At 44.6% G+C, this 22,154-nt stretch overlaps 1 protein-coding gene across 2 annotated transcripts in view; it reads left to right on the top strand.

Annotated features, from left to right (window-relative positions):
• Window positions 1-2,237: 2,237 nt before the first annotated feature.
• ches1 (checkpoint suppressor 1) overlaps window positions 2,238-22,154 on the top strand; it is a 60,481-nt gene continuing 40,564 nt past the window's right edge. Inside the window, exons 1-2 of one of the 2 annotated variants that reach the window (XM_036985251.1) lie at window positions 2,238-2,454; window positions 20,872-21,438. In XM_036985251.1, the coding sequence (XP_036841146.1) occupies window positions 20,890-21,438 (549 nt within the window). In that variant the 5' untranslated portion in view covers window positions 2,238-2,454; window positions 20,872-20,889. Of the gene's footprint in view, window positions 2,455-2,514; window positions 3,148-20,871; window positions 21,439-22,154 lie in introns of those variants that run through there. The other variant, XM_036985252.1, reaches the window with a different exon arrangement.

Here is a 22,154-nt window from a genome sequence, read left to right as displayed (position 1 = left end):
GGTTAGGGTTTGGCCGGTGTAGGCCGTCATTGTAAATAAAAATTTGTCCTTAAATGACTTGCCTAGTTAAATAAAGGTTAAATAAAAAAAATATAATAATAATCTCAATTGGTTGAGGCCGGTTGATTCTGATGTTGGTCATCTGATGACGCACTCCATCACTCTCCTTCTTGGTCAAATAGCCCTTACACATCCTGGAGGTGTGTTGGGTCATTGTCCTGTTGAAAACAATTTACAGTCCCACTAAGCGCAAACCAAATGGGATGGCGTATCGCTGCAGAATGCTGTGGTAGCCATGCTGGTTAAGTGGGCCTTGAATTCTAAATAAATCACTGATAGTGTCACCAGCAAAGCACCCCCACACCATCCCACCTCCTCCTCCATGCTTCACAGTGGGAACTACACATGCGGAGAGCATCTCTTCCCCTACTCTGCGTCTCACAAAGACATGGCGGTTGGAACCAAAAATCAGAAATTTGGACTCATCAGACCAAAGGACAGATTTCCACCGGTCTAATGTCCATTGCTTGAGTTTCTTAGCCCAAGCAAGTCTCTTCTTCTTCTTGGTGTCCTTTAGTAGTGGTTTCTTTGCAGCAATTCGACCATGGAGGCCTGATTCACACAGTCTCCTCTGAACAGTTGATGTTGAGATGTGTCTGTTACTTGAACTCTGTGAAGCAATTATTTGGGCTGCAATTTCTGAGTCTAATGAAGTTATCCTCGGCAGCAGAGGTAACTCTGGGTCTACCTTTCCTGTGGCGGTCCTCATGAGAGCCAGTTTCATCATAGCAGAGGTAACTCTGGGTTTTCCTTTCCTGTGGCGGTCCTCATGAGAGCCAGTTTCATCATAGCAGAGGTAACTCTGGGTCTACCTTTCCTGTGGCGGTCCTCATGAGAGCCAGTTTCATCATAGCAGAGGTAACTCTGGGTCTTCCTTTCCTGTGGCGGTCCTCATGAGAGCCAGTTTCATCATAGCAGAGGTAACTCTGGGTCTACCTTTCCTGTGGCAGTCCTCATGAGAGCCAGTTTCATCATAGCAGAGGTAACTCTGGGTCTTCCTTTCCTGTGGTAGTCCTCATGAGAGCCAGTTTCATCATAGCGCTGGATGGTTTTTGCGACTGCACTTGAAGAAACATTTTCCTGGATTGACTGACCTTCATGTCTTAAAGTGATGATGGAATGTCGTTTTTCTTTGCTTATCTGAACTGTTCTTGCTATAATATGGATTTGGTCTTTTACCAAATCGGGCATCTTCTGTTTACCAACCCTACCTTGTCACAACACAAGTGATTGGCTCAAACTGATTAAGAAGGAAAGAATTTCCACAAATTGACTTTTAACAAGGCACACCTGTTAAATGAATTGCATTCCAATTGACAACCTCGTGACGCTGGTTGAGAGAATGCCAGGAGCGTGGAAAGCTGTCATTAAGGCTACATTTAAATATATTTTGATTTGTTTAACACTTTTTTTGGTTACTACATGATTCCATATGTTATTTCATAGTTTTGATGTCTTCACTATTATTCTACAATGTAGAAAATAGGAAGAAATACAGAAAAACCCTTGAATGAGTAGGTGTGTCCAAACGTTTGACTGGTACTGTGTATATATATATATATATATATATATATATATATATATATATATATATATATATATATATATATGTGTGTATAGTAACTTGAATTAAAAATGTATAAATGACAAAGGCTCAATGCTTCTTTCTTTAGTTGAGTGTTTCCTGTGTTGATGAAGTCCTTCAGTCAGCCGGTCAGTCAGCCAGTCAGTCAGTCAGTCAGTCAGCCAGTCAGTCAGCTAGTCAGTCTAGCCTACTGGAGCCTCTGAACAGCATGATCTGATCAGCTCCCTCTAGGAAGGCCCTCGTTGCCCTGGTAACCTGCTGACGCTCTGAGGGAGGAAGGGCTCTGTTCAGAGACAATGGCATTCTTTCAGAGAACTACACTAGCACTAGGACCCTGGAGAAGACTGGGACTCCTGTTGGTGAGCTGTGGAACACACAACCCTAATGAGAGAGAGAGAGAGAGAGAGAGAGAGAGAGAGAGAGAGAGAGAGAGAGAGAGAGAGAGAGAGAGAGAGAGAGAGAGAGAGAGAGAGAGAGAGAGAGAGAGAGAGAGAGAGAGAGAGAGAGAGAGAGAGAGAGAGAGAGAGAGAGAGAGAGAGAGAGAGAGAGAGAGAGAGAGAGAGAGAGAGAGAGAGAGAGAGAGAGAGAGAGAGAGAGAGAGAGAGAGAGAGAGAGAGAGAGAGAGAGAGGACTACAGGAACGCAGTCAGTCGCCTGTGTTGCTCAGTGCCAGAAACGCAGAGCTGGGGCGGAAATGGAGGGGCTCAGGCTCAGTGGAGGGAACTGACATTGCAAACTAGGAGAGGAGAGGTAGAACTATCGGAGAGGAGGAAAGGAAGGGGCTCGTCTGGACAACAGAAGGATTCTAAGGTGACTTTATGGCTCTTTTCAATCGCTGTCTGTGGTGGTGGTGGTGATGGGGGGAGGGGGTGTGTGTGTGTATATGTATGTGAGTGTGTGTGTAGACTTTAGCAACCAAAGGAGGTTAAGTGTTGACATGTGCTGCTTCTGCACTTCTAAGTAGAGAGACAGTGTGTTTTTCAGTGTTACACAGCGAGGGATAGTTATGTGTTTGTTTTGAAGGGAGAGTAAAAGGGAAAGTCTGAGTGAGTGTTGACAGTCGTCGACTGGAGGGAAGGGGTCCAGAGGAGTGTACACTTTTAAGGGAACAGGGGGACCCCATCCACTCATGTTAGAAGGAGAGATAGAGTAAAGCGAAAATTGAGAGAGAGAAAGAGAGAGTAATTTGAGAGAGAGAGAGAGAGAGAGATAGCGATGGGGAGGTTTTAATCAGCTGAGCTCGGTGGTTTAGGGTTGTTGGTATACTGTACACTGTGTCCATGGATAGAGAGAGAAGAGTGATGTTTTAGTCAGCTTTGGGTAAAGTCTTGTAATACATGGGGATGAATTGAGCTGTATGTCATAGCTTAGATTGAGAAGGGACTCTTGTATGGGGATAAGGGGCTGGGTACTGTACGTGCGAGTGTGACAGGCGGCAAATAGGTTGAGAGAGGCAGATCTGATCAGACGCACAGCAACAGTGGAAAGAGCGCGTGGCACAGGGTGAGCACTATCACATCACGTTACACACACACACACCACATCTCTCTCTCCCTCTTTCCCTCTCCCTCTCCCTCTCTCTCTCTCTCTCTCTCTCTCTGAATATATTTATAATAAATGGACTCCCTAACCGTGGAGTTTGTGTATTCGCCAGCATATCAGGGCCACTGTGTTTGATAAGAGTGAACAAGCATGTCTGTCATTATTGCATGTTTCATCTGTTCACCGGCATCTCTTTATTTACACGTGCAACATTATTTGTTTTTGTATTATCGTATGGCGGTAGAATCCTGTGTGTGACTTTCCGTGGGTTTGTTCGCCTGTCCTTAATCTGTGTGTTTGTTCGAGTGCGAGTGTGTTTACATCTCTGTCTGTGTGTATCCACGGCAGTGCAGGGAATGTTCACTTGTTAGACAGTGTCAATCTCTGTCTCTGTCTCTCCGTGTCTGTGGTCTGTGTGGGCTCTGCAATTTTTATAGATTGATGAGCGAGAGAGAGAGAGGGGGGACAGGAGCGAGTGCAAGGGATAGAAAGAGTGCGAGAGAGAGGACAGCAAGAGAGAGATGGAGGGAACAGAGAGAAAGCGAGAGAACCTGTCGTGATCTAGTGAAGTTCATTCATAATTCACCCGCCCCACCGTATGGCATCGTTCATTCAGATAATGATCCCCATTGGCTGTGTTCATTTAGGATCTCAGCCCTATATCGCCCTGCTAGTCTCAATGAAGAGACCCCCTATGTCGGAGCTCTCACTGTGTCTGGACTCCAAACACACTGTAACTGACGTTTCCCCGTACCCCCCACCAACGTCAATAAATGCCTGATGCAAAAGTCCGATTTCCATGTAATATTTAATTGAAATGAGCCTTCATTTATCCCAGATAAAACATGTGCTTGATCAATTGCTTACCAAAGACAACTAATGCTGGGCTACAGCTATTGGTCCTCTTTATTGGTTCCCAGCATTGGCCTGGCCTAGTCAAAATAGACATGTCCAGTCCTGTGTAGTCTGGATGTGAGAGTGAAGGCCAGTCAATGTTATAGATACCATCCATCCTAAATCCAATGGGTCAATAACGACTTTCATTTGACACATAGGTCAGCAGTAACAAAGACCGTCATTTCTCTCTTTGAGCTAATTCACACATACCCTCCTCCCTACTTCTCTTTCCTCAGCTAAGCGGCGTGTGCGTTTAGTGCTGTGTTAATGCAGTCTAAAGCCGTATAGTGGAACCACTGCATATTAGTGGAAAGAAGAACGATGGTCTTTGTGTCCCCCCCCCCCAGGTTATAATTGTCATTGACTCTTCAATAGCCACCCTGCTGTGCCCGAATGGAGTCATTGTCCACAGCACAGCGAGCCTGGCTCAATTAGCTCCACTCACGTCAGTAAGAGAGCGCCCAGCGTGTGTGTGTGTGTGAACAGTGTGTGTGTGTGAACAGTGTGTGTGTGAGTGTGTCCTCTTGCTAACTAACTCAGTCCTTATAAAGCTCGGGTAAAAATAGAGCGGGATGGAAAAAAAGGTTTTATATTTTGAGAGATGTTCTCATTTCTAGCTGAGGTTGCCGACAGATTTGAAGGGATGATTCTGGTGTGTGTGAGTGAGTGAGTTTAAGGAGTGTGTCGGACCAGGAATGCCACTGCTCGTGTGGAGAGGCTCTGTCTTGTGTTTTTGTCAGATAAGATGTTACATTTCCAATTCTGACTTGTCCGTGTGAGTGCACATGTGTGGGTTTCTGTGTGAGTGTATGTGTTCTGTGTGTGACTGTGCATGATTGTGTGTGTGGTGTGTGTGTCGGCGGAGGTATAGCGTGAAGCTGGTTGCTAAGCGAGGCAGGGACGTGGGTGGAAGGATTTCCTGTCGACAGGAGAGTTTGCTTATGCGGGGAGGGCCGTGCCGAGGGGAAGTGTGTGTTGTGTTTTTCTGTGTGTGTGTGTGTGTGCGTGTGTTATTTGCCTCGATCACTCATCAAGCAACACACACACCCAAGAGTAGTCTCTCATATTACTGTCTGGACAGACAGACCAAACACACACACCACTGTAGGCCAGGGGCATCCAATTTGGAATAGCCCACACATCTATAAGTGGGTGAATGATTGGGCATCATTTGATGTGACAGGCTGGCCCTTCTACTTTCGTGCCAAACCTCCTAGTCTGTTGACAGTTATTTGGGTTGCATAATGTCCTGGCTGGCGTCATTTGGCTGTTCTGTTCTTTTAGATGGACCTTGTGGCACATCCCCCAAAACCCCCATGACGTTATCCCCATAGCATGGACTTGCTCTCTCTCTCGCGCGCGCGCTCTCTCGCTCTCGCTCTCTCTGTCCTTCTCTCTCTCGCTCTCACTCTGTCCTTCTCTCTCCCTCGCTCTCTCTGCAGTGATGTCATGTCTGTTTTATTGTGTCCCACACGTGAGGGTTGCCATTGCCATATGCACCATCGGCATGGCTCCCACCATAGTTACGTAATTGACATTGAATGAGAGGGAGGGGTGACGTCAGTCCCTCTGGTCCTCTCCTCTCTGGCCAGCTACAGTGATGTCATAGTTAGAAGCAGCCATACAAAGTCATGGTAGCTAGCGAGAGGGGAGGAGCCAGAGTGTTTTTTAAAACCACCTCAGGGCCAATCAGATTTATCTAATGTGTTTACCTCCTTTGCGGCATCCCTCTATGGCAGACACTGTTATCAAATGCATTTATCACACAATCTGGGATTTGTCCCCGTCACTTCATTTATATAACAGCCCAGCCACTTGGTTTGGATACAAAGATGAGGGTTTGGGGCAGGAGAAATGTAATATCACTCAAATTCGTAAATGGCGCTATGGATGCAATGATTGACAGTCCATTAGATCATATTTTGAAGCTATACATTGTTTGTAAACAAACACATTGTTTACTAACAATGGAGGAAAACAACTTTATATGGTTGTTATTAAATAGTAATACAGTGGTTGTTATTATATCCTTTGGCCGCCTTTCCTTCCAGTTCTCTGCTGCCGTTGACTGGAACGAATTGCAGAAATCACTGAAGCTGGAGTCTTATATCTCCCTCACTAACTTTAAGCATTAGCTGTCAGAGTAGCTTACCTATCACTGTACCTGTACACAGCCCATCTGTAAATAGCACACCAAACTACCTCATCCCCATATTGTTATTTATCCTCTTGCTCCTTTTGCACCCCAGTATCTCTACTTGCACATCATCATCTACACATGTATCACTCTAGTGTTAATGCTAAATTGTAATTGTTTCGCCTCTATGGCCTATTTATTGCCTTACCTCCCTACTCTTCTACATTTGCACACACTGTACATAGATTTTCCTATTGTGTTATTGACTGTATGTTTGTTTATGTGTAACTCTGTGTTGTTGTTTTTGTCGCACTGCTTTGCTTTATCTTGGCCACAGTTGTAAATGAGAACTTGTTCTTATCTGGCCTACCTGGTTAAATAAAGGTTGATTGATTTTTTTATATGGTAATACAGTGGTTGTTATTATATGGTAATGCAGTAGTTATTATATGGTAATGCAGTAGTTGTCATTATATGGTATTGCAGTAGTTATTATACGGTACTGCAGTAGTTGTATTATATGGTAATGCAGTAGTTATTATATGGTAATGCAGTAGTTGTTATTATATGGTAATGCAGTAGTTGTTATTATATGGTAATGCAGTAGTTGTTATTATATGGTAATGCAGTAGTTGTTATTATATGGTAGTACAGTGGTTGTTATTATTTGGTAGTACAGTAGTTGTTATTATATGGTAATACAGTGGTTGTTATTATATGGTAATGCAGTAGTTGTTATTATATGGTAATACAGTAGTTGTTGTTATATGGTAATGCAGTAGTTGTTATTATATGGTAATGCAGTAGTTGTTATTATATGGCAATGCAGTAGTTGTTATTATATGGCAATGCAGTAGTTGTTATTATATGGTAGTACAGTGGTTGTTATTATTTGGTAGTACAGTAGTTGTTATTATATGGTAATACAGTAGTTGTTATTATATGGTAGTACAGTAGTTGTTATTAAATGGTAGTACAGTAGTTGTTATTAAATGGTAGTACAGTTGTACTAAACTAATAAGGCATATATAAAGTACCAGTCAAAAGTTTGGACACACCTACTCATTCAAAGGTTTGTCTTTATTTTGACTATTTTCTACATTGTAGAATAATAGTGAAGACATCACAACTATGTAATAACACATATGGAATCATGTAGTAACCAAAACAGTGTTACAAAAATCAAAATATATGTTATATTTGAGATTCTTCAAAATAGCCGCCCTTCGCCTTGATGACAGCTTTGCACACTCTTGGCATTCTCTCAAACAGCTTCACCTGGAATCCTCTTGAAGGAGTTCTCACATATACTGAGCACTTGTTGGCTGTTTTTCCTTCACTCTGTTGTCCAACTCATCCCAAACCATCTCAATTGTGTTGTGGTCAGGTGATTGCAGAGGCCAGGTCATCTGATGACGCACTCCATCACTCTCCTGCTTGGTAGAATAGGCCTTACACAGCCTGGAGGTGTGTTGAGTCATTGTCCTGCTGAAAACAAATGACTAAGCATGAACCAGATGAGATGGCGTATTGATGCAGAATGCTGTGGTAGCCATACAGGTTAATGTGCCTTGAATTCTAAGTAAATCACTGACAGTGTCACCAGCAAAGCACCCCCACACCATTACACCTGCTCCTTCATGCTTCACGGTGGGAACCACACATGTGGAGATCATCCATTCACCTACTCTGCGTCTCACAAAGATGTGGTTGGAACCAAAAATCTGAAATTTAGACTCACCAGACCAAAGGACAGATTTCCACAAGTCTAATGTCCATTGCTTGTGTTTCTTGGCCCAAGCAAGTCTCTTGTTCTTATTGGTGTCCTTTAGTAGTGGTTTCTTTGCAGCAATTTGACCATGAAGGCCTGATTCACACATTCTCCTCTGAACAGTTGATGTTGAGATGTTACTTGAACTCTGTGAAGCATTTATTTGGGCTGCAATTTCTGAGTCTGGTAATGCTAATGAACTTATCCTCTGCAGCAGAGGTAACTCTGGGTCTTCCTTTCCTCTGGCAGTCCTCATGAGAGCCAGTTTCATCATAGAGCTTGATGGTTTCTGCGACGGCACTTGAAGAAACATTTAAAGTTCTTTAAATTTTCCGGACTGACTGACCTTCAATACGTATAGTAATGATGGACTGACATTTCTCTGAGCTGTTCTTGCCATAATATGAACTTGGTATTTTACCAAATAGGGTGTCTGTATACAAACCCTACCGTGTCACAACAAATGCATTAAGAAGGAAGGAAATTCCACAAATTAACTTTCAAGAAGGCACACCTGTTCATTGAAATTCATTCCAGGTGACTACCTCATGAAGCTGGTTGAGAGAATGCCAAGAGTGTGCAAAGCTGTCATCAAGGCAAAGGGTGGCTACTTTGAAAAATCTCAAATATAAATGATATATAATAGAATTAACATCAAATATCCCAAAATATACCTTTAATTGTCTAAAGGGAGTGGTATAGGTTTTTGTCTTGAGAATAGCTTGTCTAATGGTTGTTTTATTGTCTTATGCTGTTCTGTTGTAAGAGGGAGATTAGACTTCAGCTGTGAGGCCACTGAGACCTGTAATCGCTGTGCCATTGTAGCGAGGCCACTGAGACTAAGACTGGCTTTGAAACTGATCTCCCTCTGTTGTGTCTCGTAACTGTGTGTGTGTGTGTGTGTGTGTGTGTGTGTGTGTGTGTGTGTGTGTGTGTGTGTGTGTGTGTGTGTGTGTGTGTGTGTGTGTGTGTGTGTGTGTGTGTGTAACTATGTAACCGGAGATGCAGTTTTTCGGTGTCCGACCGTTTGACCTCTGTTGTTGATGCTTAACTGAGAAATAACAAAAATCTGAGAGGAGAAAAGTGGAGGAAGAGAAGGAAAACCAACTGAGAAGGAAGAGGTCGCGACAGAAACTTGGTGACGTTTGTGATTTTAGCCAAATCGTCTGGTTTTTAAAAAGTCCCAAATAAGTGGAAAAACAGAGAGCAGCCATCTAGTTCTGTGTATCTAGGATTAGAAAAGTCTGTTTTATTCTGAAAGCTTTGTGGCTACACCCATCTATCGCTGACTCCCGTTCTACAGTCTCTTTAACTGGCTACGCACACACATACACACACACTGGACTCTCCGAGTCTGAGGAAATCAGAACGGACTTAACCCTTTGTGTGCTGTAGACAGCCAAGCAAATACATTACAGTGATTTTCCAGCGATTATCTGATTACTGTAAGAACTCAGCTAGACTAAGGTTCAGTCCCAAATGAAACCCTATTCCCTACATAGTGCACTACTTTAACTAGGGACCATAGTGCTCTAGTACAAATTCGTGCACTATATAGGGAATAGGGTGCCATTTGGGACTCATACTTAACCTCTCAGGGACAAACCAAACCACACAGCCGTGGTCTAGCTCAATGACCACTATTCAGACACTCAATCCCAAAGTTATAATCACACTCTCAAACTTACACCCTGACACAATAGACATTGGGTATGGACTTTGTTTTGTTCCAAACGTGGTTTTGGTCACGGAATGTTAACTACGGCCACAAACAGTAGAACTCAAAGCAGCATCATCACACTTAAAATCCCTAAACTGATCCTCTGACCCCTCCTCTTTTTCCTGTCTTCCCTCTGCCGGTCTCCCCTCTGTCTGTCTCTTTCTCTTTCTCCCTCCCCCTCTCTCGCCCTCTCTCCGTCCCCCTCTCTCTCCCTCTCCCTCCCTCCCTCTCTCCCTCCCCCTTTCCCCCCTCTCTCTCCCCCCCTTTTTCTCTCTCTTCCCCCTTCTCTCTCTCCCTCCCCTTCTCTCTCTCCCTCCCCCCTCTCTCTCCCCCCCTCCCTCCCCCTCTCCCTCCCCCCTCTCTATCCCCCCCTTTTCTCTCTCTCCCCCCCCCCCCCCCCCCCCCCCCCCCCCCCCCCCCCCCCCCCCCCCCCCCCCCCCCCCCCCCCCCCCCCCCCCCCCCCCCCCCCCCCCCCCCCCCCCCCCCCCCCCCCCCCCCCCCCCCCCCCCCCCCCCCCCCCCCCCCCCCCCCCCCCCCCCCCCCCCCCCCCCCCCCCCCCCCCCCCCCCCCCCCCCCCCCCCCCCCCCCCCCCCCCCCCCCCCCCCCCCCCCCCCCCCCCCCCCCCCCCCCCCCCCCCCCCCCCCCCCCCCCCCCCCCCCCCCCCCCCCCCCCCCCCCCCCCTCTCTCTCTCTCTCTCTCTTACTCAGCATGTCTGTCCATGCGGGGGCCTGTTCCCTGGCAGGACAAGGGGAAAAAATACCTTCCCATATGATATAAAGACAGTGGGCCCAGCAGTGTGTGTGTGTGTCACCTGAGACGACGGCTGGGCTGCACCATAGCAAAAGGGAACAGCTGCCTTCCAACCATTGGTCACGAGTGTGTGTGTGTGTCTCCTGTGTCACACACATTCTCAGATCCTTCACTAACCATCTATTAACAGACACACAACACAACACAGCATGCTGACTTACAGTACAAGTACACTCTCAACCTCCCTAGCGTCTCACAGTCAATTTTGCCTAACATCTTTAGACCAACAGAGCAGCACTTTCCCTGGCGATTCATTCATAACAAATAATACAGGGATTCAAAATAAACATTCAATTCAATACTGTTACTCATCACTTTCTCTCTCAGCTGATTTGACTCAAACCAAATTCTGCTCTGCTCCTCTCTTGTGTAAGAGAATGTGAGTGTTCTCTCTCTCTCTCTATCCTGTCTCTCTCTCCTCTCTCTATATCTCTCCCACATCTCTCACCCTCCCTCCCTCCCTCCCTCCCTCTTTCTCTGAGGGAATGTCCTTGGCCCATCTGACTTGCATCCTCCCTCTGAGGTGTCCGTCAACCCCCGGCGCCGGGCCTCTCCCCTGCCAGGCAGCCAATCAGAGCAGGAGGTGTAAATGATGTCAGATAGCGAATGGTCTGAGAGGCGGGGCCTCCCTCCAGGTGATTCATTATAAAGACACCTCTTATTATTATTATTAAGTGTTGGAGGGGCCACTGTAGGAGAGGCCCTTAATGAAAGTGGAGCAGGGAGAGAGAGAGCAGTGTGCTGAATATTCAGCAGCTGCTACCAGACTTGCTGACTCCTCGCGTTCATGCTCTGAATATAACGTATGATATACGGCTTACACACCAACACGCCTCTGATGCGCTCTGAGAGGGTATGCGTGTACGTGTGCCCGTGTGTGGGTGTGTGTTTACAGTATCTACTAGGAGTTTTGTAACTGAGCCACTGGATCCTCTTTCCCAGTATTTTGCTGGTGTACTGTAAGACACTGTAAAGAAAATGGGGGGGGGGGGGGGGGGGACTTCAGGAGAATATAATGCAAGTATGCAGGAGTTTACCGGGGAGATTTAGGAGAGAATGTGGAAAACGGAGAGAACTGCAAGCGTTTGGAGGAGACTGTGGTAGATGAAACACCGCGGCAGTGCATAGCAGACAGACTTGCGTCCCAAATGGCACCCTTTTCCCCCCTAGTGCACTACTTTAATCAGGGCCCTAGTGCACTATAAAGAGATCGGAGGGAATAGGGTGCCATTTTGGATGCAGGGAGACTTTATAGGAATGTAGACAGAACAGAGGGACTCTAGAAGTGTGTTAGGGTTCTGAGAACTGATAGGAAACAGATTGTTGTTTTTCCCCCTCAGATCTCTGGTGGTTGTGTCTCGGGTCACGACTCTGAGGAGAGGGTTGAGGCCTGCTTTGATGATGAATATGGATCAGGTGCTCTAAATGTCAGCTCCCAGTACTTCTTCTTCTCTGCTCTCATCCTTCTCTCTCATCCTTATTTCTTACTTTCTTTCTCTCTCTCTCTCTTTCTTTCTTTCTTTCTTTCTTTCTTTCTTTCTTTCTTTCTTTCTTTCTTTCTTTCTTTCTTTCTTTCCTCAATTCCCTGTCATCTGTGCAGTATCCATGGATCAGGCCTTCTCCTCTCCTCCATCCATCTCTTCTCTCTCCTCTCATCTCATGTCCTCTCATCCCCCATATCCCCTGGATGAAGCCCTCTCCCTGAGCTCCACATCTAATCATGGCACCATCATTTCTCACTCTAATTCTTTTGGCAGGGCCTGTCAAACAGCATACGCTAGAGGACACTGTGACTTTGAGATGCTGCTAATGACACAAGGATATTTCCCCCTCGCTCTTTGGTGATTAGATAGAGAGGGAGGCAGAGATATGGGTGGGAGAGGCAGAGAGAGATGATAGGAGCAAGGCCGAATTACCGAACAGGCACACAGGTCTACGTCCCCCAGGGCCCCCGATCTCCATGGGGCCCCCCCCAAAAAATTATATTATTTTATTTTTTGGGTCCCCTGGAGGTCGGGGCCCCCCAGATTACACACAGTACCAGTCAAGTGTTTGTACACACCTACTCATTTAAGAGTTTTTCTTTATTTTTACTGTTTTCTACATTGTAGAATAGTAGTGAAGACATCAAAACTACGAAATAACACATATGGAATCATGTAGTAACAAAAAAAGTGTTAAACAAATCAAAATATATTTGATATTTGATATTCTTCAAAGTAGCCACCCTTTGCTTTGATGACACTGTCGGCATTCTCTCAACCAGCTTCATGAGGTATTCACTTGGAATGCATTTCAATTAACCGGTGTGCCTTCTTAAAAGTTAATTTGTGGAATTTCTTTCCTTCTTAATGCGTTTGAGCCAATCAGTTGTGTTGTGACAAGGTATGGGTGGTATATAGAGGATAGCCCTATTTGGTTAAGGACCAAGTCCATATTATGCCAAGAACAGCTCAAATAAGCAAAGAAAAACGACAGTCCATCATTACTTTAAGACATGAAGGTCAGTCAATGTGGACATTTTCAAGAACTTTTAAAGTTTCTTTGAGTGCAGTCGCAAAAACCATCAAGCGCTATGATGAAACTGGCTCTCATGAGGACTACCACAGGAAAGGAAGAACCAGATTTACCTCTGCTGCAGAGGATAAGTTTATTAGAGTTGCCCGACTCAGAAATTGCAGCCCAAATAAATGCTTCACAGAGTTCAAGAAACAGACACATCTCAACATCAACTGTTTAGAGGAGACTGTGTGAATCAGGCCTTCATGGACAAATTGCTGCAAAGAAACCACTACTAAGACACCAATAAGAAGAAGCGACTTGATTGGGCCAAGAAACATGAGCAATGGACATTAGACCGGTGGAAATCTGTCCTTTAGCCTGATAAGTCCAAATTTGAGATTTTTGGTTCCAACCGCCGTGTCTTTGTGAGATGCAGAGTAGGTGAACGGATGATCTCTGCATGTGTGGTCCTACCGTGAAGCATGGAGGAGGAGGTGTGATGGTGTGGGGGTGCTTTGCTGGTGACACTGTCAATAATTTATTTAGAATTCAAAGGACTATCGTTTGTTTATCAACAGGACAATGACCCAACACACCTCCAGGATGTGTAAGGGCTATTTGACCAAGAAGGAGAGTGATGGAGTGCTGCATCAGATGACTTGGCCTCCACAATCACCTGACCACAACCCAATTGAGATGGTTTGGGATGAGTTGGACAACAGAGTGAAGGAAAAGCAGCCAACAAGTGCTCAGTATATGTGAGCACTCCTTCAAGACTGTTGTAAAAGTATTCCAGGAGAAGCTGGTTGAGAGAATGCCAAGAGTGTGCAAAGCTGTCATCAAGGCAAAGGGTGGCTACTTTGAAGAATCACAAATATAAAATGTATTTTGATTTGTTTAACACTTTTTTGGTTACTACATCATTCCATATGTGTTTTTTCACAGTTTGATGTCTCCACTATTTTTCTGCGTAGTAAAAACTAAGAAAAACCCTTGAATGAGTATGTGTGTCCAGAATTTTGACTGGTACTGTATGATAGTAAAATGTGTAGTATTGCAGGAAATTAGCTTGAATTGCAAAATTTGAACAATAGCATGGGGGGGGCATAGGTACGGTAGTATGGCCCTGGGTAGGAGAAGATGAGCTGACGATAATCACAAAAGAGAGGTGAAGGAGAGGGAGTGTGAGAAAGAAAGGTCGGTTAACTGCAAAACTCTTTTTCTAGCCTTCTTCATGTGGCAAAGCACGTTGGGATTCTCATCCACTTTCTCAACCAAACTTGCTGGGGAGCAGAGGAAGCCAAAAGTGGGCGGGTCTCTGTAACAGCCGTTTCAGTGGTTGTTGCCATGGCATTAAGTGTCGTGGACAAATTGTTGGCTAGTGGCTGAGGGCCCGTGCTGCTGTTTGTTACAGATAAGTGGAGGAGCCAGACGAGAGAGAGAGAGGTGGAGAGGCCTACAGCATACTGTGTATTAAATGCAGAGCACACTACTCTGTGCAGGCCCAGCCAACCACTACTCTGTGCAGGCCCAGCCAACCACTACTCTCTGCAGGCCCAGCCAACCACTACTCTGTGCAGGCCCAGCCAACCACTACTCTGTGAAGGCCCAGCCAACCACTACTCTGTGCAGGCCCAGCCAACCACTAGTCTGTGCAGGCCCAGCCAACCACTACTCTGTGCAGGCCCAGCCAACCACTACTCTGTGCAGGCCCAGCCAACCACTACTCTGTGCAGGCCCAGCCAACCACTATTCTGTGCAGGCCCAGCCAACTTTCCCACTTTAAAGCTTTCAAACACACATAAAACCCATCTAGTTCATTCTGTCTGTCTGCGCCCACCTCTTTTAGAGTAAAACCAATGAATCTTCAATCTAGTCTCCTGTTTTAATTTGTGCAATGGCTCCTTTGCATATAGGCTATACCTTCTGAGCTGGCCATATATCAAACATACACTGACACTTGACCACACACTTGTGTAAAGAACACAGAGTGCCAGGAGGGAGCTGCAGGAACTGTCAAAACAGAAGAATTGTCTGGAAGATGTGTGTGTGTGTGTGTGTGTGTGTGTGTGTGTGTGTGTTTGTATGGTGCGTCACAGAGAGTCTGAAATATAGAAGTTAAAGGGCCTTCGGGCTTTAAAAAAAAAAACATGTTAAGCCTGACCTGAGGCGAGTGCACAGCGCTCAACGTTAGACTTAGAGTCATAGTCAGTCTGCTCTGCTGTCTGTGTGTGTACTCCCCTAAGGGGGCTGGAGGCTGCACACTCACCGGTCACCTTCACTGCACTACACTGACCTCAGATCAGCCAGAAGAGTTAGGGTTGTTTGTGTAGAAGTCTAGTGAGTTCAGGGAGAGAGGGAGTGATGACTGTAGAATCATAGTGAAGGCTGCCTTTCTGTGTGATGTGTCATATTATGGTGATTGACAGAAGGCTTAGTAGCGTGTCGTACGCGTCTCATTTATTTCCACTGTTACTGCTGACAGCTAATCATTTGTTTGATACATGTTTCTGTGACTACTTTTGATTCGCACTTCAATTAATTACATTCTGCATGGCATGATAATGAAACAGCATTTTGGTTTTTTCAAGTGCTGGTCATGTGTTTGATTGTGTGTCTTTTGATACTGTAAAAAGTAGGTCTCTCTATTGTGTGTGTGTGTGTGTGTGTGTGTGTGTGTGTGTGTGTGTGTGTGTGTGTGTGTAATCGTGTGCAGCTCTTAGGAGGATAACACAATGAACCCTGACCTCTGTCTAATAAACTCCCTAGGCTCTGTAGCAGGGCGAGAGGCAACAGAGAGACACACACACACACACACACATACACATACACCAACACACACTGGACTATCCTGTCCCATTGGTTAACTGGCCTTACATGTTTGCCCTGTGGAGCCCTGCTAGTTGTTGTCAAGGGACCACAGGGAATGGAAACTGAAACGGATTTCATCGACTCAAGCAGCTAGAGAAAACCACAACCTTTTGTACACCAATGTTGCGCACATATAGGGGGTTATTATTTACTCACCCTCCCTCTCTCTCTCTATCGCAGGGCCCATAGGGCTCTGGTCAATAGTAGTGCACTATAGTAAAAGGGTGCCATTTGGGATGCACATTATGAGATTTTGTATTCATTCTATTCTCCCTTCAGTGGCCAATTCACTGAAGGCTTTGAAAGGACTGTAAGGTCTCTGGTTGATAATGTATTCTCAATTAGAGACAATTAACCATGTGAACCTGACTGACCTGAGCACAGTTTTGTCACCGCCTTAATAGACTGTCTCGCTGAGGATTTCATTAACCTCTTCACCCCTGTAAACATTTTGTCCTCGTGCCACTCATTATAGAGAAGAGGTGTGGGTTGTAAGAGAGGCGAAGGGTTAAATACACACAGTTCAAACTCACAGACAAACACACTCACTCACACACTTAGCCAACGCTGCTGTCACATGTTATAGAGACACTAAACCACTGGGCACTTGTATTTGTACACTGTATTTAAATACTGTATCCCTGACATATCTCATTCTATCATTTCCTACTGTTGTACATTGGATTTTAGTTACACTGTTTATACACACCACATATGTCTTTATATACTGTATTCCTAACATAGCTCACTCTAGTATGTCTACTGCTGTTTATATCATTATTAGTATATCTACTGCTGTTCATATCATTCTTAGTATATCTACTGCTGTTCATATCATTCTTAGTATATCCACTGCTGTTCATATCATTCTTAGTATATCTACTGCTGTTCATATCATTCTTAGTATATCTACTGCTGTTCATATCATTCTTAGTATATCTACTGCTGTTCATATCATTCTTAGTATATCTACTGCTGTTCATATCATTCTTAGTATATCTACTGCTGTTCATATCATTCTTAGTATATCCACTGCTGTTCATATCATTCTTAGTATATCTACTGCTGTTCATATCATTCTTAGTATATCTACTGCTGTTTATATCATTCTTAGTATATCTACTGCTGTTCATATCATTCTTAGTATATCTACTGCTGTTCATATCATTCTTAGTATATCTACTGCTGTTCATATCATTCTTAGTATATCCACTGCTGTTCATATCATTCTTAGTATATCTACTGCTGTTCATATCATTCTTAGTATATCTACTGCTGTACATATCATTCTTAGTATATCTACTGCTGTTCATATCATTCTTAGTATATCTACTGCTGTACATATCATTCTTAGTATATCTACTGCTGTTCATATCATGCTTAGTATATCTGGTGTAAATTCATCCGGTGTACATATCATTCTTAGTATATCCACTGCTGTTCATATCATTCTTAGTATATCTACTGCTGTTCATATCATTCTTAGTATATCTACTGCTGTACATATCATTCTTAGTATATCTACTGCTGTTCATATCATTCTTAGTATATCTACTGCTGTACATATCATGCTTAGTATATCTGGTGTAAATTCATCCGGTGTACATATCATTCTTAGTATATCTGGTGTAAATTCATCCGGTGTACATATCATTCTTAGTATATCTGGTGTAAATTCATCTGGTGTACATATCATTCTTAGTATATCTGGTGTAAATTCATCCGGTGTACATATCATTCTTAGTATAACTGGTGTAAATTCATCCGGTGTACATATCATTCTTAGTATAACTGGTGTAAATTCATCCGGTGTACATATCATTCTTAGTATAACTGGTGTAAATTCATCCGGTGTACATATCATTCTTAGTATAACTGGTGTAAATTCATCCGGTGTACATATCATTCTTAGTATAACTGGTGTAAATTCATCCAGTGTACATATCATTCTTAGTATAACTGGTGTAAATTCATCCGGTGTACATATCATTCTTAGTATAACTGGTGTAAATTCATCCGGTGTACATATCATTCTTAGTATATCTGGTGTAAATTCATCCGGTGTACATATCATTCTTAGTATAACTGGTGTAAATTCATCCGGTGTACATGCACAGAGATTGCATTTGGATTACCGTTACAGTGCTGTTGGAGTTGTTTAATTAGATTCGTTCCAATGATACTTGATTTCTTTAATTTGATTACTTTTTTAGAGGTTGTATTATTTGTGTACTTGTTGGACATTTTACTGCATTGTCAGGATCTAGTAACACAAGCATTTCGCCGCACCCGCCATAACATCTGCTAAACTCTGCATGCGACCAGCACACTTTGATTTGATTTGGAAATATGATTCCACCGTCTGCAAATTTCCCACCCAACCAATGTTTGCTGCTTTGGGATTGTATTGTTGACTTGGCACTCGTCTTGCTTTGAGAGGAGCCATCTTGTGCGGTAAGATGGACATCGGTGACCTCGTCAAGAGGTTTGGACATTGATGTGTGTGAGAATAGAGGCGCCGGTGGTTGACTGGGTGGATTCCATCAGACTCAGGAGAAAAAGTGGGTGTCAAGGTCACGAAGGTCGTAGGGTCGTGTACACAATATTTTAATTAAACATGTACAGACACACAAACACAAGCATGCAAACACACACACACACACACACACACACTGTCAGTCTGTCAAGCCTCTAGTAGGAAGTACCCCTCCCTTCAACGATCAAGTCTGAACTTGAGCAAGAACTCTCGTTGTCCTTTAAAAGTCAGTCATTAGGGGGTTGTATAAATGTTGTATAAAAGTTTGTTTAGAGCTCAAAGTGCGTTAAGGAGAGATTTCTGAAAACTCTAGGGTATGAATACACGGCTCTGCGCTGCGCCTCGCTACGGCTCGCACACACACTCATAACACAGGCCCTAACTGGAAGGAGTTTGTTGTCATAGCAACAGTAAAATTAGATGACTTTACTGTCAGCCGTAATGTGTCATGGCCCTGCCTCGCCTGGTGCCTTGCCTGCCGTCATGGCAACGTAACAAGAAAACGCTCCCTGTGTGTTCCGTTGTTCCCTTCTCCTCGACGACCGACGCCACGACAACGTCCAACTGGGAACCATGTCACACCAATAACCTTCCCTATCACCTCGCTGCCACCCACACCTTGACGAGCCTGCCATATATCTCAACCCCTCGCTTACCTTTCTTTGTTCATCCCCTTTCTATTTTCGAGGCTTTTCAAGTGTAGGAATATCTATTGTCGAGCTTCGGAGGAGATGTGTTACGGTCAACGTGAGTACTGGTGCAACATGGCTCCGTCAGGTAGCTGCTGTTGATATCCCAGGGATATCGTCAGTTAAGGAGGAACTATAGATAACAGATATCTACAGACTGGAAGCTAGATGACAGATGAACCTGCTCTAGGCTACTGTTTGGTTGTCGTATAAGCACATATGTGACTGCCATGGTCCATGCAGCCTACAGACATTTATGGAGGAAGAAAAGGTCCAATCAAATCAAACTTTATTGGTCGCGAACACGTCTGCGGATGTCATCACAGGTGCAGTGAAATGCGTGTGTTTCTAGCTGCAACTGTGCAGTAATACTGCAGCTAGCTGTACAAAAACAATACACACAATCCAGAAATGAAGAAATGTCGGGAGCGAATCCAAATAGCAACCCAACGATCAGATACATCTGCCTATCTGAAAGCCGCTTGGAATCGAAAGCCGGTTTAGGCTGTTCGGCGGCCATATCCACAGCACACATACAATGTATGACTAACAGGCTCCGAGACAGTTTCTATCTACAAGCCATCTGACTGGACTGACTACCAGACTCCTATTCTCCTGCTCAATTTATACCCCCTCAATACATGTGTAAATATTGGACTATAAACGTGCCTTCCTGTATTATACTTATGCTAAAATGTCTAATCTATTCTACTGAGATGTTTACTTTGTTTGTATTCTTGTTTTTTTTACTATTTAGTATTGTATGTTGCGTTGCCGAGAAGGAACCTGCAAGAAAGCATTTCGTTGGACGATGTATACCATGCGTTTCCCCTACATACAACGAATAAAGCTTGATACTTCAAACTACTCTACAGAATAGAGTCTATAGTCCAATGCATATTTTTATGAGGGCAAGAGAAAACCTATCGACAGATGTCAAAACCGTAGGCTAGTGCTTGGTGGCCATAATCATACATTGTCTACCGTACAACCTACAGTAAATATATGTGTTCTATTCTATATATATATAGCTCAGTCCATGTAACTCGGTGAAGAAGAATTATCAGAGCAGGAAAGAAGAGTAGCTTCCCAAATAGCACCCTATTCCCTTCATAGTGGGCCCATAGGGCCCTGGTCAAAAGTAGTGCACTATATAGGAAATAGGGTGCCATTTGAGACGCAGGGCTGTTGTTCTGTGGTGAAAGCGGCTCAGAGGGGGCCGGGAGCCATGGCAACGTGACAGCTGTCATAGCTAGGGGGGAAAGGGGATGGATGTTGACAGCTGTCCGTCAATCAGCCAGAGAGAAGAGTCAGATCGGGGGATGATTTCCTTGGCTCATAGCATGATCACACAGGGTGAGCTGGCTACTACATATCTCCTGCTGGGATTAATCTTATCCTAGTGTGTGTGTGTGTGTGTGTGTGTGTGTGTGTGTGTGTGTGTGTGTGTGTGTGTGTGTGTGTGTTCATTTCCATCTTGCGATCATCTTATCGACAGAAGACGACACCTAACACAGGATATAAGCATTTACTATGCAGTCAATTTAGCTACTGTTCTAGCAATTCATCTGCAGTTAACTAATGCATTCTAACGCTCATCTTATCTCCAATGGTTGGTGTGATTGTTACAGCAACCATTTCTGAGGATCCCATCAAAACTGTCTCAAAACCCACTGTAGAAGCATCAGAGTTGCAGACATGACTTGATTCATAGTAACCCAGTCTTGTGCTCTTCTCCCCTCCCCCATCCAGGAGAGAGTCCAGGGCTGGATGGGACCCACCATGCCGCCCAGTAAGAAGGCCCAGAGCCCCAGCAGTGGTTTGGGAGCGACCCGGGGTCTGAGTCCCCTCTACAGGGAGGCGGAGGCAGCCGACCTGTCCCTGTCTCTGTCGGCATCCTTCTCCAAGGCCGAGGACGAGGAGCTCACCAGCCTCTCCTGGCTCCACGAGAGCACAGACCTTCTCAACAGCTTCTCTCACTCGGGGCTCCGCTCCGTCTCCCCCCTGCAGGACCCCGACGGTCACCCTCTACCCCCCCACTCCCCCTCCTCCTCCTCCCCTTCCCCCGACCCATGTGATTCTTCCCAATACGACCTGGCCACGGGAGCCAATCGGAAGCCTCCGTACTCGTTCAGCTGTCTGATCTTCATGGCAATAGAGGACGCACCATCCAAGAGGCTGCCGGTGAAAGATATCTATGGTTGGATCCTGGAGCATTTCCCGTATTTCGCTAGCGCCCCTACTGGTTGGAAGAACTCGGTACGCCACAATCTGTCGCTTAATAAGTGTTTCAAGAAGGTGGACAAGGATAGGAGCCAGGTAAGGAGGAGGCTAGCAAAGACACACACACACGTACGCACATGCTCACACACACACACACACACACACACACACACACGCACACTCACACACACACACACACACACACACACACACACACACACACACACACACACACACAGCTGCACCACACTCTCTTGCTCTCTTTCTCTCGCTCTCTCTCTCTATCTCTTTGTTTGTTTGAGGTGCTTGGATGCATTTCAAATTCAGTTATCAGGAGAACAGCCATTTCAATCTCCGAGTCAAACATATCCAGTATTTTGTCTACACATGTACAAGGAATTGCTTTATCAATACTTCATCATCTCACTGAATTCCAACTAAAAAGCAGAAGTTTGGCGTTCTCTGGAGGGAACAGCCATTTCAGTTTTGATTTAAATCTAGATCTGGTTTCATCTAAAGGCTTAAATATTTCACTAATCATTCTCCTATTTCAGGAGCTGGTTACATATACCATATATACTAATTAGGAAAATAATTCCCATAACCAATTAATACTAAAAGTTGTATTAACATTCATGTCAATAGATATCAGATATCATCTGGGAAAATGTAAATAAATACTGGAAGAAAGGGTTATAACCCACACTCACTGAGCTCTTCTTTACATTTTAATGTCTTATTTCTTCAGCCAGGTCACCCGTGATAAAAGTCATTATTCGACATCCATCCATGTCTGAGGATGACGTGAAAAC

The sequence above is a fragment of the Oncorhynchus mykiss genome, chromosome 8 (genome assembly GCF_013265735.2).
Source record: "Oncorhynchus mykiss isolate Arlee chromosome 8, USDA_OmykA_1.1, whole genome shotgun sequence".
Classification (NCBI taxonomy): domain Eukaryota; kingdom Metazoa; phylum Chordata; class Actinopteri; order Salmoniformes; family Salmonidae; genus Oncorhynchus; species Oncorhynchus mykiss.
This window is presented reverse-complemented; position numbering and strand designations above follow the sequence as displayed.